We start from the raw sequence: 16,433 nt of genomic DNA, 5'->3' as shown, positions 1-16,433 counted from the left end.
TCTGATTTTTCCAAGGGAGGCTGATAACTCACTTCCCATTCCATCACTTTTCAATGATGTCAGAGGACTGGAGGGGTGGTGAAGAGGAAGGAGAAGATAACAAAAAAAGCAACCCTCCCCAGTCCTGATTCCATGGCACAATACCATCAGATTACCTTCCCTAATGATAAATTAAACTATACATTTAATTTCTTCTATGAAGCAGAAATTGATAACCTAAAGGAATGGTTTCCACCATGTTCTCCTCTGCAAGTCCAATCAGTAGTTTGCAGCATGTTTTCCCCAATTAATGCTCACTCAGGTTTCTGATCACACAGATCCTTTCCTTTCACCACTGTTACAACAACTGCTTTGCCAAAGAGCTCTAGAGACAGCAACAGCTCCAGGGATAGCCAGGCTAACTTAAAAGCTGATTAAATTCTCCTTGTTTCAGACAAGTTAACCACTTGGACATTTTTTCCTCTACAAGCATCCCATTCTCAACACTCTACTTCCTTTTGTAATACTTTCCTGATGGATACAAGCAATCTCAATGCAATCATCCTAACACACACTTAGCTTGAAGCTTGCTGATTCAACTTCAGACTTGAAAAAAGAGTCACCATAAAACTTCCTCATTCTCACCCTACATCTAACTATATCCTTCATCAAAATACCTCCTCACAAATCTCAATTGTTACATTATCAGCCTGATAGGCAATGAGGTTCAGAGAGTTTACAAATGTTTGCACCTAACAGAAATTCCATATAAAGGAAAAGAAATGTCAGGAAAGCAAAATGGGAGAAAAATTGATACTAACAGGTTTCCTTTCTCAGACATTTGAAACCTCTTCTCAGATCAGTTAAGAAAGGGAAAAGGATGTTTGAAGATGATGAGCAGTCACTGTGCCTCTCTAGATGAGAGAGCTGAGGCATCCTAGTCCAGTAATACCAGACATTAACTGTGCAGGACTTCATCTGGTCAACATCTACAGTATCTGAATACAGGTAACCAGGCACAGAAAAATAGTTCTCTCATTACAGTAACACAATAAAATGAATATATTCTTGTTAGTTTTTACTCTAAAACAGAACAGCAAAAGAGAACCTAAAAAATGCTTTCACAAGGCAGACCTTCAAGAAGAAAGAGAGCAAAGAGAGAGGTAATAGTCAGACCACCTTGCACATACACTTATAGACGTTTTGCCAAACCAACCTGTCCTAAAATTTGGGTTCTAAACAGCCAGACACCTAAAGTGAGAACATTCTTACCTGTAACTGAAGTCCTCTGACAGTAAACCATGGATACACACTTATGGGACACGTGGCCTAACTCATTGGGGTCAAATTCACACTTCAATTCCTAAAATCACTTGCCTGTGAGGAATCACCAGTTGTCTGCACAGAACAAGCCTCCAAAGTTGTATCTACCCCGCACCTTCTTGTATAACTAAGCTGTCTGGAGAACTAAGCTTAACCTAATGATACAGAAGGCCTGCTGGAGAGGGAAAATACCAGAAGTAACATATGGATCCAAAATTACTAACCACCTTCTGCATTTCTGTAAGCAATTCCTCTGCCTAAAGTGCAGTTTATATTGTAATTCTGGAAACTGTCATAACAGAGAGATGTCTATCAGACAGTCAAAATATCAAAACTCAAAACCTGAGCAGAGGAAACCAAAACGCTAATTTTAGTATCAGGAAGTAACATTTAAAGGTTTGTGTTTTGATTTCCTTGGTAGAGACAACTTTAATTCTTTCTGAAATGACTTTATTTTACACTTTTAAAAAGACAGTGAAGACAATAAAGCTGCAAGTTTAAGTTTCTCTGCATATTTAACAGAAGAGAACTAAAATGGGGACTTCAGTGCTGAAGAACAGCTCTTTTTCCCCAACCACCCATAGCTAAATCCTTCCACAGTCACCTTTTCAAAGATGGGGAAAAAAAACCCAAACAATTTTCACACTATATTTTAGAAGTCATAGAAGGGAATTACACTGTCACACCAAGTGAATATACCTCAATCCCATTTCCAGTCCTGATAGGTAACACTGCAAATCAAGGTGCATAGAAGTATTAGCTGAGCAACCAGCAGCATTCTGCATTACTGTCATAACAGTCTTTTTATTATTTATCTTCTTTTTCAGGAATAAAACAAACCTAAAAACAACAGTTTACTGGCTGCTTAGGTCCAATGAAACACAATGGCAGCAACACAAACCAAATAGCAGACATATCACTAATGAAATTCCCTGTCCATTTCAGTTTATCATTACTATGCAGGAAAAACAAACACAACTTCAGCTTTAACAAGTTTCTCTGGTCAGCAGCTTCCAAAAATGGTTTCCAGCTCAAGCTTATTTAGTGCCCCACACATCAGTGTTCACCAGCTGTCCAGATAACCACCCCACATTCAAAGTTTCAGATATATAGGCTACCAAGGGAGGAAAATGAAGCAGCTTCACGCTGCTGCAGATGACCTTTCAGTTTACCACTTGGTAAAAATAGAGTAACAGCATATGAAAACTATGCTACACTCGCTCACCCTACAAACCAATTCCCACTCTGAACAAACAGGACTATCACGAGAGTTATCAGGAATAAACTCAACAACAGAAAATTAAATCAAACAAAAACAGGCACCTTACAAAGTACAACAAGCCCAGCACTTGCTAAGTATGAACTGACACTGGTAAATAAGCAACACTCCTGCAGAGTGACAACCAGCAAAACCCTCAGTCATGTCACAGGGTGGGGAGCTCCGACATCAACACACCCTTGAAGGACGTTACTAATGTAGGGCTGCAAGACAAGTGTTCTCACTAATCAAGAGATGAATCCACTCCAACACCGCTAAACACAGCGGAGGCCAAAGGAAGCAGGAGAGTGGACACAGACAGACAAGCTGGGGATTGGTAAAGAGAACACTGTGCCAGCATCTGGGTGTCAATTTGAAAGGGTGAGGTTTTGCAGTATATGAAAAAACATACTTAGCAACAATATGCAGATGGCAGGGGTTTTTTTTTCCTCCTACAAATGAACTTTAAAGCAAAAAAACCCCACAGTGGGAGAGTAAATATGACACAAGTATAGAGCTTAAGATCTTCACTCTAGTACAGAAAAGCTTCCATGGCACAGGGAGAGTAAGTGACATTCAGACAAAAGCATTCCCTAGCACTTTTAAAGCATCAGTGGTGAGAAACTGTCAAACAACTTTGATTCCAGTGGCTTTGACCAGTGTCCCAGTATTCACGCACAAGAACATGGGATACTCAGAACTAATCAGCATGATATGTGTCAGCTCCACTACTTTCCTGCCTGACAGATCAACTCAGACTGAGTTTCCTAAAAAAAGACCTATTTATTTGGAGTTTGTGCTGAGAAAGGTGTATGTGAATGCCTCCTGATACACACATTATTACACAAAACAACAAAGAAACCCTAATGCCACTACAAATCTTAATTTAATACTGGTTTTTACTCTTAAAATAATAAAATTAAAACACTGAATCAAAAATAATTATTACCTTGAGAAAGTTGCATCAAATGTATGTGCAAACTGCCTGGGATAACTGGCTCTGGAAGTTCTTGAAGAAAAAATCTAAGAAGGCTAATAGCTGAGGGTACATCTGCTTCTTTAACCAGGTCCACATCTTCTCCGTTATCATACCGTTGCCGAAGCCACTCCACTGTCTCAGCATTCCCATTGACTTGAAAAAGTCCTTCTTGTTCCAGACCCCCTGAGTTAGAAAGAAGTCACAGAAATAAACTTTTACATCTAGTATGGACAAATATCTCAGAAAATACCGATAATCAGATATGCACAATTCATATACTGAATTAAAGACTCTATGGACAACAGTTTTGCAAGACTTCCAGCAGTTCTTTTCCCAGCAAATACATTCTTATGCCCAGCCAACAATACAGTAATCAGGTAAATTTTAGCAGTACCTAAAACACACAATTTCCTATGAAGCACCCAACTGAGCTGACTGCATTAGTGTTAGGTAGAAAACAGTGATAATCAAACATTACAGGAGAAGTAAAGAAAGGAAGTGTGTACCATTAAAAAAAAAAATCACATCCAATTAAATATAAGTAACTTAAGAAAATAAATACTCTTCAAAAACCACAATCTATTCTGTAAGAAGAACAGCTAAATATATTATTTAAAGTACAGCAAGATAATACATACCATGTTCCTCAATATAGTCCACAACATGGCGGACTATGAATGGAACCTCATTGTCTGGTTGCCCTTCTTGCTGCAGCTCATCAAGTGGAATTCCAAATATTTTGTTAGCAAGAACAGAGTTGCAGTTACTCAAGGAAGGGGAGGAGCTCTTCCTCATATCTTTTTGCAGCCAAAAATCAAAGCTGTCTTTTCTGTCAAATAAGAGGAATTAAAACCAAACATCACACTTCAGTGTACGCTGTTGAATGTATTGATCTGTAACACAATGAGCTTTAATTACCCAATGCAAACACTCTCCAGTCTCTCTCAATCAGTTCACTAATTTAATGGAAAGCTTTGTAATAACTCCCAATATGGATAACTAGATAAATTACTATGACTAAGGTGTTCCATTCAATCCTCACTAGAGGACTGGTAAGAACATCTATAGCAGCAAAGGAAATTCAGAAAATTCTAGTTACCACATTGTTACTGAAGTTCTGGTACTTTGGGAAAGCTAGATTCTTCAATACATATTCTGACAGTATTTATCAGTCAGGCTTTGAAAATCCAACCCAAAGGCTCTCCAGAGGAAACGAAACTAGTGGATCATACCAAACCAAAACCCTAAGTTTTAGTTAAATGAAATGACTGAGTATTTTGTGATACAGAACTGCACTACAATCAACTTCTAATATATTTGGCATTTTCTGGTCTACACAATAAAGCTTTCAACACCTGCACCAAATTAAAAATTTTACTGAACATAAAACCTCCAAAACTAGTTTCTAGATGCTCAGTGATACCATTCCTCCTATCATGCAGAAGCTCAAGCTTTCCTTGCAAGTCTTTGCTTGATACAGGATCTAGACAAGATAGCAAAGGCATTAGCAAAGGTAGTGTAAGTCACTCAGTTAAACTGTTATCCTGTCAAAACCAAAATATTTCTTCTAGCAAAGAAAAAAAATGTCTTTTAAAATTAAAAAACAACTCCCATACTTGATTAAATGCAAGCAATCACTTTCTTAGCAGATGGCACATAGAATACAAAGTACATACTGGTAGTCAAAGCACTGCAACAAAACTTAATCCTCTGTTTACTGATGGATTGATAAATTCTAATAGATTAGACATACCAAAATCTACACTTTCTTCTTTTTTTCCCCCCCCCTAAAAAGCCCAAATAAAGTAGTTTAAGAAACCTACCTCAGAGTACTTAAACAGCCGAGTTTGAAAAACGTTTTCTGCGCCAGCTGCCCTCACTGACCAAGCATACTTTTGTCATTTATGGTTGTTTAAGATTATGGCAAAAGATCAGCCTGTAGTTCCTCATTGAAGAATAGCAGAACTCGATCAGTACTTCAGCAGTTAATCTACAAAATAAGGAAAATATTATTAGACCATAAAGTTTTCAACAGTTTTTTAAATCAATCACAAGTCTAAACATCATGTTTGAGGAATTCTCCTTGTCAAATCATCAGTTTCTTGTTCTGAACAAGAATGCATAAAGACCACATCAGCATGGTTCACGGGAGAGCATGCAAAAAAGCAAATCCCCCTTTTCTCTCAGGAGCTAACCAAACTAAAAGTGAAAGTCAGCATGGGACACCTTAGTCTTAACAATTATGAAATAATTTTCAGACATATTCATTCTTCTTCCAAAGAGCAGGTTAGACAGAAGAGTTTCATAGTACCTACCACACTAAAACATTTAATAGCTATACAATTTTTAGAAGGATTTCAGGCATTGGTTTAACACACTATCTTTAAACAGTACAAACTAAAACAAAGTCCTAATTAAGGAACAAAATAGAGAACCAACTGGTTTTCAGTGGTACAGATAATCTTTTCTAGGACGTTGATGATGTGTCCTAACTGGCAGTTCAAAGTCCAAGTGACCAGGATACGGGAAGCAACTTCCTCCAGATCAGATTCCTCAGAACCACCCACATTTTCCCCACCTTGTAGAATCTTGATTACCTGGACATTTTTTATGTTCTCAGCTCTCAGAATAGCTATGAACTACAGCAATGGCCTTTTTGATTTTCTGTGACACTAAAAATTTAAACTGCAGCTTCATGACACAGTTTTAATGTCCAGATAGAGTCAAAGGGTCATCTCAGTCCCTTGATCTCGCCCATTACCTCTTCTAATTAAAACTCAAGCAACCATAACTGGGCAAAACTAGCTTGCAACATGCACACACACACAACACACATCACCAAAACTAGACAAAAAAAAAGGCTTTCCCTTGCTTTAAAGTATAAGTACTGAAACCTTCTGTTTGGTAATTTGAGATCAATATGAGAATTCAGCTGACAGACTTGAGAAAAGCACCTTCTCTCTCCTTCCTCCCCCACATTGCCTCTTGCTTCTATTCCACATCAGAACAAATCAACTTCATCTTCACCTTCAAAGTCTTGACAACCTACTACTCTCATTTCTGTACCAAAATACCAGTTCATTCATTACACTATGACACCAGGAATCAAGAGTCCTTCCAATAGTCTGAATAAATAATGTTTTCTTGCTCCCAGTCCTCCCTGAACTGCACCCATGAGTTCAGGGAGCTGCCCACAAGCTCCATACAAGACTGCTTCATCCTCCTCTTCATCCTCCTCAAAAATTTCTTGCATTGAGGCCTGGAGGAAAAAAATATTTCAGGCTTACAAGTGCTTAAATCTCTGCCTATTGATGTAAGCAATACTGACCAATATTCCTTCCTTTCCTTTGTCATCTGTCTCTATCTACTGTCTTGTATTACACACAGGTTGTAAATCTGTTATGTGTCTCACACAAGCAGATCCTGGTCAGAGATCAGGGCTCCAGGTGAGCTGAGAGCAGAAAATAAAGGGTTATATTCCAGTCAAAAGGCCTTTTTAAAAAAAATCCCAAACAAACCACAAATCAACAAAACCCAAACATGTTCAAATATGACATTTTTTATTCTTAGTTACTAAAAGATGCAGCTAGATTTCAGTGAAGCAGTCACAATTCATGACTGTTATAATTTATGAAGACACTGCCCAGCCATTTGTCTTATTCTGGTATATTCAGTGAAAGTCAACATCATCTTTGCATGCAAGAAGATTTCAATCAATCCCAATACATCATGCAATTTTTAAAATATTAAAATACACACAGTTTATTTTCTCAAGTTCTACCAAAGTCAATCTATTCACAATGAACCAGAAAGACTCATATTAACCAACTGTGGGGTTAATGGCAGCTGGGGAGGGAAAAAAATCTTTAATGGATCTGCCACAACGCTTCAGGCTGCCTCACTAAAACAAACAAACCAACCTTCCAAACAAACATCACCTAATAAAAACAGCAAATTACAAGCAACCACTTCTTTATAATTCAGCACCAAATGAACAATCCTGAGGTCCAGCTTTCTTAGTGAAGATAACTCTGGGCTTAGTTAGCCAACATAAAAGCACAGCCATTTTTACCAGGTGCCACAGACAAATAAGCTACCTGAATATCAGCTTTATTCAGAAAACATGGGAAAAAGAATAAAAGCCAGGCTTCTATTTTAATTAGCTTGGCAATGTAACAATGATGTTGAAACAACCTGGTTGTTTAATTGTTAGAGCAAAACTGGATTTACAACCCAGGTTTATACTTTAAGTTTTATATGGCTTATCATCACCTAGCAGAATTAGTGAAAGCGTTATTTTCAGCCTCTCAGGTGCACACACTCCAATATATCATTATACACACCACTTTTTTTTTTTCAGAGCATTTAAGTCTTTTGCCTTTTAGTACAGGCTTTGGTGTAATCTTCACAGGCTGTGATACAATGCATCTGATATTTACCAAGTCTAGAAAAACCTAGAAATGCTTAAAAAGTTATCTGACTTCCAGCAAGTTTTATTTCCTGTTATTTCCAACTGAAGGGTAGGTTCAGAAAAACTGTTAATAATTAAATATATCTCCATTTTTATATTGATCAACAGCTTTCCTACTTGCCCTCCCTTGACTCAGGACGTACACCATCACCTCAATGCAGACACATATGAAAACTAGGACAAGATACAGAACCCTGAGAATTATTTTAGAGTCTTTTGTAAGTACTAAGGAATACTGTGGGGTTTTAAAAATTTTTTTAGCCATGATCCAACATCTCAAAAAGCAGAAGCTGAACCATTTAGTCAACTATTCCTATTTTTGTTCATATTATCCTGACCCTTTGGAACATGTTCTTCCCCTTCCCAATTCCACAACCTACATGCTTCACAAGTCCTAGCAAGAGAGACATAATAATTTTTTAAAAAACCCACCAAAATACAACTAGTTTCTACTTTATTATAAATATTCTGGTTGCATCTTTCTCAATCTACCCCTCCCCTGTTAATACAAACATTTACAAAGATCTCCTAAGCTACAGTAATATTCTACAAAACTTAACTATAGAAAAGTACAAATAACATCTTATTGCAACCACTTATTATAACACAATTTGACAAGAGGCTGGAAAAAAACATACTATGTCCTATGCAACATCTTGAGCCCAAGCATCTTACATGAGAGTAAAACACTGAGTTTCATTCTGTATTCTGTATTTCAATGCTTTCTGCTGTTATTAATATATATATATATCTGGTTTGGGGGTTTTTTTGTGGGTTTTTGGTTTTCTTTTGTTTTTTAAAAAGACAAGTACTTCATAGAATCTGCTGGGAAAACAGCACCACAAGTTTCATTTTGCCAGCATAACAGCATTCACTTATCTTGGCAACTAAAAGAAGTATTCCCACCCACATATGAAATGCCACTAAAGAAAACACAGAATACATGGCTAACTTAATATTTCAGGAATATATATGAAAGTTGAAACTTAAATTTAGTTCAGCTTTTACATTACTGGCTGAACTACAAATATATGGGCGTCATTTTAAATGAAAGTCTTCAGGGCCCCACCACCTTTCCTTAAAACAAAGGAATGAAACAACATGAAGTAAAAATAAAATAAACAAAAAAGGCTCCAAACCAAAACCATGCCATAGGAATGAAAACAGTAATTCTGCACATAGAATTTCTGCCACAGAATTCTTTTATTTGCTTGTTTTATCTCACAAGAAATTCATATCATCTGTGAAGCTAAAAATGAAGCTAACAGTGACTGCCATTTTGCCTTATTTTTAATACGTTGTTTTGTGAGATTAGCAGACATCAGTGATTTTTTGGTAACGATCTGAAAAGTAAAAATTAAATATTAAGATCTTTAGATAGGGGAAAAACAAGTGTTACAAGGCAACAACATCACTTGTCCCTACTTTTCAGGAAATACACCCCAAATTTAGACTTTGGCTTTTTCAGTCCGCAGTGCTGTTATCCCGTGAGCCACCCACGTGCTATTTTATAACAGTATAAACATACTTTTAAATCCAAATAAAGAATTAATTCTTTTTTAGCTCAGTTTGAAATGCTCAAAGTTACAACAGATTTTAAGAATTTTAAAATGATGCCCTGAAATTATGACAGATTCCAACCTGGAAACTTTCCTCACGTACTGACATGACCCAGAGCCAGCTGCCAGGCGTGAGCATCAGCAAGGTCTGCCTGGGAAAAGGGGTCTCAAAAAATTAGGTTTTAATTTCTTACTCTATATTTGATAAATAAAAAGAATGGATTATGCTACTTATATGATTTACTCATAACTAGACAAAATCTGTGATTTCCCTCTGACTGCATACAGTATAAACATACTTTTAAATCCAAATAAAGAATTATTTTTTTTAGCTCCATTTGAAATGCTCAAAGTTACAACAGATTTTAAGAATTTCAAAATTATGCCCTAAACTTATGACACAGATTCCAACCTGGAAACTTTCCTCACATACTGACATGACCTAGAGCCAGCTGCCAGGCGTGAGCATCAGCAAGGTTTGCCTGGGAAACTCTTGTGGACCAGCTCGCTGTAGAACACACAGCCCCATTTGGCAACCACTGCTCCACACACTATGGAATTTATGGGGTTTTTTTAAATCTGCAACCAGCACTCTTCCCTTTGCTCTTATAATTTATCAAGGTAAAAGGAAATGGCACTTTTTTTTGTTTTTAATGTAATATCATGATCATAACAACTGCCACTAACTGCTGATTTTTATGCCATTGTATACTCAAATTCCTGTTAGCATTCCCCAACGGATGAAATGCTTTTAGGCAGAAGAGCCTTTGCTCAGCTGATTTTCAGCTTTTGTTCAGCTAACAAGTAAAAAATAAAGAGTATTTTGCTCATTTGAATTAATCCAGTCAAAATTAAAAAGATGGTCAGGTTGGGGTAGGGGGACACAGCTTCAAGGAAAATAAAAATAAATAAAAAAATTGAAATAAAAATTTAAAAAGGAAAGAAAAAACACCAAGCTTTAAGCAAATAGAACACTACCACAACCTCAGGACACAGAAAAGGACAAGCAATATCTGTCTCGAGCACAATTAAAATTAGCACGCAGAGCTGGGCAAGTGCTTGGATTTTAAGAGATACAGAATATCCTTCAAGTAAAAGAATAATCAATTTTAAAGCTACATTTAAGTACTCATTAATATATTTTAGTAGTCAAACATTATTGAAAGAAAGACATTTTAAAACCAGCAAGATTAGCTGCAAATAGATTCTTAAAGCAAGATTTCCTCTTTTTGACTGTCACTGAAATAATCAGATATTGAAAGGCATTTTAGTTAAGAGTCTGGAGTGGCAAATCAGACAAATTGGGCTCAGTTATTATTTTTAATTTAACAAGTTGGTCTTAAGAATGCATTTCTCATCCCCATAAAAGTATAATGTTTTAAAGTAAGTATAACTAGAGAATTTAACTGGCAGTGTTGATGGAAACCGTATTAGAATAAACATCTTCTCAAGCAGATGCAACTTCCCTGCTCCCCTCCTTTCTCCGTAGTTATTAACTCTTCACTGACACCTTTGCTTTCTGGTTAAATACTCAGCAGAATCATGCAGCACCAGCTCTGTAATTAATAATCATGCAGCACCAGCTCTGTAATTAATAAGCTCACTCCTTGCACGTATATGCCTTCACATGTGTACTCTCTCACACACACACACATTAGACCTCAACTCCATGAGCTGAAATCCTCCATCATCTGCCACTGGAACTTCTGAGACAGGCTCAGAAAATACTCAACTGACAAAATAGTGGTTATACTGACAAAGGAAATAAAAGCATCAAAAAAAAATACATCAGATTTAGTAGAATACAATTGTAATTTTTGTTTCCTGGAAATGTAGTAGCAAGCCTTCTAATTTACAAATTAGAACAATTCCAATTAAGCCTTTATGTCCTTACCATGAAAGAAAGCAACAAAACAACTCATTAAAACTCCTCTGAAAAAAAGATATTACTAAAATTGATATAGAAATTTTTATTTTATATTTAAAATTTACAAGCCAAGAATTTTCCAGTCATTAAAGTTCAGTTTACAATTTCAGCTGACAGAACTTGCCTACACTGTCTCTGAAAAAGCCCATCATTAAATACAGATCTTCATGAGAGGCTTATCCAACGGCCAGAAAAGTGGACAGGCTTTAGTTAGACTAAATGCAAAATTTAGGAAAAAAACCCTACAAAACTTCAAATTTAAGAAGCAAATTAAGCATTTAGCAACTTTATTGCAATAACATTAGTCAAGCCTCAAATTCAGTGACTGATTTAAGCAAAAAAAAAAAATAAATACATTTTAAAAGAGCAAGCTGAGAGATCACCAAACTGTTAGCTGATTTCCAAGTGTTTTGATATGCAAAGATAACATTTGATATTCACTTACTAGATAAAATCCGAAGGCTTTTTAACAGCATTATACAGCAACTCATAATCCTTCTACAACTATATTGTAAGAAGAGGAATTAAATAAAACCACTAGTAATACCAGAAAAAAAAAGTAGCTGTTTGCTCCCTGCTTCACACCCACCCCTGAACGCTGCCAGATTTGCTCTCAGCTGCTGCTGCCAATGCACATGTGCGGAATCAGAAAGAAACTTCCTGCTCGAACAGATCTCATCACATTCTTCACAACAGTAGTTAATAAATAAATAAAAAGCCTTTTGTAGCTTGTGTAACAGCTCATTATATTCATCCTACTTGCCTCCTCCCAAAGTAAAGCTGTACTCCACCAAGCACACGTGTGTAATTGCCACTACATCAGATAATACAGAACTTCAGTGCAACGGCATTATAAATTACAGAAAGGTCACTGGCAGGAAGAATTAATTATCAGTAAAAATTTAACTTGCAGTGTTGATGGAAACCATATCAGAATAATTTGGAACTTGAGAGGTTCACGTTCTAAAACCAAAGCAGCTTAACAATTGCCAGTGCTGTTAAGCCTGACTTTGGAACAGAAGTCAAGCTACCTCAGAGACACCAAAAAAAGCAAACTATAAATATATAATGCACTTAATTTATTATAGATAAGTTATCCTATTACATACATTTATCATCAGCATGTTTCTCCCCTTCCCAAACAGGTAAGCAGAAATACACATTGGAACTCAAAACATTACAAAATGTAATCTATAAGCCATTCCCTACAGAAACACTGCCTCTGTTATAACGATGCCCACGTGCCACCAAAATAAAGGACAGTCTCAGCATCCCCACTGCAGGAGTAAGACATTTCAATTAACAGTTCCATTCTGTAGCAATGACTCTGAGTTTCAGGGGAAAGGGGCAGGGGGGGAAGAAAAAAAAAAAAGAGAGGACTGCTAATGAGGTCTCCTCCACACAACCAGTTCTTGTTGCAACTTGATCATGACCAAATTTGAAGATATCACCAGAAATCACAAGGTTAGAAATGACATTGCAAACTAAAATGAAGTAATCTGGTTATATTAGAAGAGTGACAGGACAACAAAGGGTTTAATGAAATGTGAAGTTCAGCAAAAAAGGAAAAAAGTTCAAATATACATATTTAAAGAAAGAGTATGAAGGAAGAAAGAACCACATCCGTAAGACCAGCTCTCATCTTTTCAGTTCTGTCCAAGTATTATTATCCTCCACAGCTGAGCACAAATTTTAATCCTGAACACACCGCAGGGAACCCTGAACAGAAGAGAGGTATGAAGAGAGCAGCCAGTGAGACTGGAACCTGGACAATCCATTCAGGGTTCCCACCAGATACCGTGTTCTGATGGAGCAGCTGCCCCACCCAAATGTCCTCACAAATGTCCAAACAGTTAAGAAAATAAACCATTTAAACCTCTCCATATAAAAATGCCTCTGCAACTATGGTCTTTGTTACAGGTTGTCTGAACACAAACATAAGGCAGTATCTTTATTTTAAGCTCAAGTTTGTCATATTTTTCTTAAGACAAACATACAGGATAAAACTTCACACATCCACAGGTAAGAGACCATAAGAGCAGAATTGTTTGTTACTATCACAACTGAACTCTTCATTTCACTATAATCAGAATATGGTCCTAAATCCAGCTGCAAAATATCACTCGTTTCTTGTACTGAATGACTCCACCCATATGTTGCAAACCTAATAGGTTTTCAGCACTGTAATCACCTTGTAAACTATGTTTTCAAAGACTTCAAAACAAATCAGCTCTACAAAAAAAAGCCTGGTAGAAGATGCAGTACCAAATACATTGTCTTTTAGGCTGTAGGAATAGACAGAATTCGTCTGAACTGACTGAACTTTCACAAATCCCAGCAGCTGGCCGTGAAGCCAGTACAAAACCACAAAGCCAAATCTGAATTCCCTAAAGCCTTGAGACCGTAGCCATTATTCTCAAAGTTTTTGCAGGTAAAATTTGTAACTTACAGAAAATAACACAGTCAGTGAGACATTCAAAAATGAACTGCTCAGTTTTACTGACTTTCCAGGGAGTAACGCAAAATTCTGGTATTCTCTGCCTGAATACAATTTTGACAAGAGACACAGAGCTTCCCTGCTGAATAACTGACATATTTGTCACTTTAAAAACTGCAGGACAAGTAACAAATCTCCCTCTTTCAGAGCCCTTCATAGAGGATTTCATATTCTTTCAATTCTATATCTCCTCCTCAGATGTTATATAGGAGTTATAGGTGGCATAAGGTGTTATTTTTTTTGGTTCCTATGCAATAGTCCTCACATCTGAAGTGATTAATAAATATATAACTGGGTCTGCAATGCAAGGAAAAAAAAGAAAAGGTTTATCATCTTTCATCCTCACAGATCCAAATATTGAATTGCTCTGCAAGATGTCAATTCACACTCATCACAGTGTTTTGCGTGCCTGCGTGGCAGCAAAAAATAATTTGGTGTTATGCACAGAATTTAAGGACAACTTGAAGGCATTTTCTTACCAACATCACTTCCTCTTCCCTAGAGCTGCAGCCTTTTTTGGGGGAGGGAAAAAACAAAACAACAACCAAACTAAAAAAACAAAAAACCCACCTCAGACTTGGCAGATTTAACTAATTTCCTAATGAGCCCCTGTGAAGGCATCACTGCTGAGCTACACATCTGACCAGAGATCAAAAAGTTGAGTACTTGAAAAGGAAAATAAAACCACCACAAAAAGCCTTCCCACACAGAAAGCAGGGGGTTCACAAAACGTGCTGATGTCTGTTCCACATGCATGGAGCGCTTCTTCAGCCTCACCTGCTTCTGCAAACTTGCTGTTATGTACCTTAGAAAGAAAAGCTTTTGCTGCATGAGCCACACATGACAAGTGTTAAATGTTTCAATGAGCTGTTAGAAAGTCCTCCAACATCACAAGCAGTGCAAACAGCAAGAGCCCAAACTCACTAACACTGAGCAGATAAAAACCATCATCTGCCAAGCTCGGACACATATTGTCCAGCTCAAAATTTTGCAAGCATTAGAAATTATCAGGAGTTCCTAATAACCAACTTCTTTGAATGTAACCATGAAACACTACTTGATTGATTTTCCTAAAACAATACTGTAAATTCCTGGTTTGATGCTTTCAAAACATTGAGATATTTGAATTGTTATCACAATGTTGTCAAGTTAAGGACAGGATCCCTCTCATGCTAGACAATACACAAAACACAGACAAAGCAGACAAAAAAAGAGATTGTAAATACCTTCAAATCTATGCAACAAAGAATTTGTAAAGCAACTTACTAGTAATGATAAATGATAAATTTACTAGTGATGATCAGTAAAAATAAAAGATAGAAAACAGACTAATGAGACAACTGAATTTGTTGCAATATAGGACAACAAACTAGTTTTTCCTTCTTTCTATGCTGGCAGATTAAACTGCACAGACAACAGACAAACTTTGAACCTAAATGCTAATCCAGTTTAACAATTTATTCCAAAATCACATACTAACTATTTCAGCCCTGAGGGTACCCAGGAATATATGCCTGAAAAAATAAACAACTGTGTAGGTTTTGATATATTCAGATTTTATTATATATATATTCTTTTTTTTTTTCTTAAACAAGCAAGAGTGATTAGCTAGTAAAGTTTCCTCATTCATTACTTCATTACCTTTTTTTCCCCCTTCCCTTGAGCCTGAGAGCAGTGAGAAATTTTTGTAAAAATTTAAAAATGCAGCCAGAGCAAGGAACTCAAGAGTAAAAGTTTCTGAAGGTGCCTATAAGAAAGCTGGGGAGGGCTTTTGACAAGGGCAGTGAGTTACAGAACAAGGGGAAATGGCTTCAAACTGAAAGAGGGCAGGTTTAGATTAAACATTAGGAAGAAGTTTTTCACTGTGAGGGTGGTCAGACACTGGAACAGGCTGCCCAGAGAAGTTGTGGCTGCTCCTCCCTGGAAGTGTTGAAGGCCAGGTTGGATGAGGCTTTGAGCAACCTGGTCTAGTGGAAGGTGTCCCTGCTGCTGGCAGGGGGGTTGGAACTGGATGAGCTTTAAGGTCCCTTCCAACCCAAACTATTCCATGATTCCACAATTACAGTTCAAGTTGCAGTGTTTGATTCCAGGTGTGGTTTTTACGGTTTTGTTTTTTTCCCCCAAGTCTGGAAGAAGTACCCTAACATTACAGCACCTCATGCTAAAGCGAATTTTGGTAGCAAGAAGCATTTGCACTCCAATGTTTAAATCCCTAAGGAGTTTCCAAGAACAATGGAAGCCCACACTGACAGATTCCTCAGAAGATACATTTGGTCACAGGCTGGAGCGTTAGGCCCACGAAGCGGCGTTCCTCAGGCTAACCTTGCCTTTGGATCTGCAGATTTAGTGACTGCCCTGCTTTAACTTCTGGAAGCAACTTTGCTGGCAGGGAGCTGCCAGGCTCACGCTGCCCGTGTGCCAAGTCCCATCGCAGGGGGGG

At 37.2% G+C, this 16,433-nt stretch overlaps 1 protein-coding gene across 2 annotated transcripts in view; it reads right to left on the bottom strand.

Annotated features, from left to right (window-relative positions):
- Positions 1 to 5,530, bottom strand: part of FAM13B (family with sequence similarity 13 member B) — a 39,001-nt gene extending 33,471 nt beyond the window's left edge. The window contains exons 1-3 of one of the 2 annotated variants that reach the window (XM_010163073.1): positions 5,363 to 5,530; positions 4,178 to 4,368; positions 3,510 to 3,722 (exon numbers count right to left, since the gene is read on the bottom strand). In XM_010163073.1, coding sequence (XP_010161375.1) covers positions 3,510 to 3,722; positions 4,178 to 4,334 — 370 coding nt within the window. In that variant the 5' untranslated portion in view covers positions 4,335 to 4,368; positions 5,363 to 5,530. The remainder of the gene's footprint in view (positions 1 to 3,509; positions 3,723 to 4,177; positions 4,369 to 5,362) is intronic. The other variant, XM_010163072.2, reaches the window with a different exon arrangement.
- Positions 5,531 to 16,433: the final 10,903 nt, after the last annotated feature.

This window comes from Antrostomus carolinensis, unplaced genomic scaffold (genome assembly GCF_000700745.2).
Source record: "Antrostomus carolinensis isolate BGI_N321 unplaced genomic scaffold, ASM70074v2 scaffold13222, whole genome shotgun sequence".
NCBI lineage: Eukaryota > Metazoa > Chordata > Aves > Caprimulgiformes > Caprimulgidae > Antrostomus > Antrostomus carolinensis.
The sequence above is the reverse complement of the archived record's forward strand: the minus strand, read 5'-3'. Positions and strand labels throughout refer to the sequence as shown.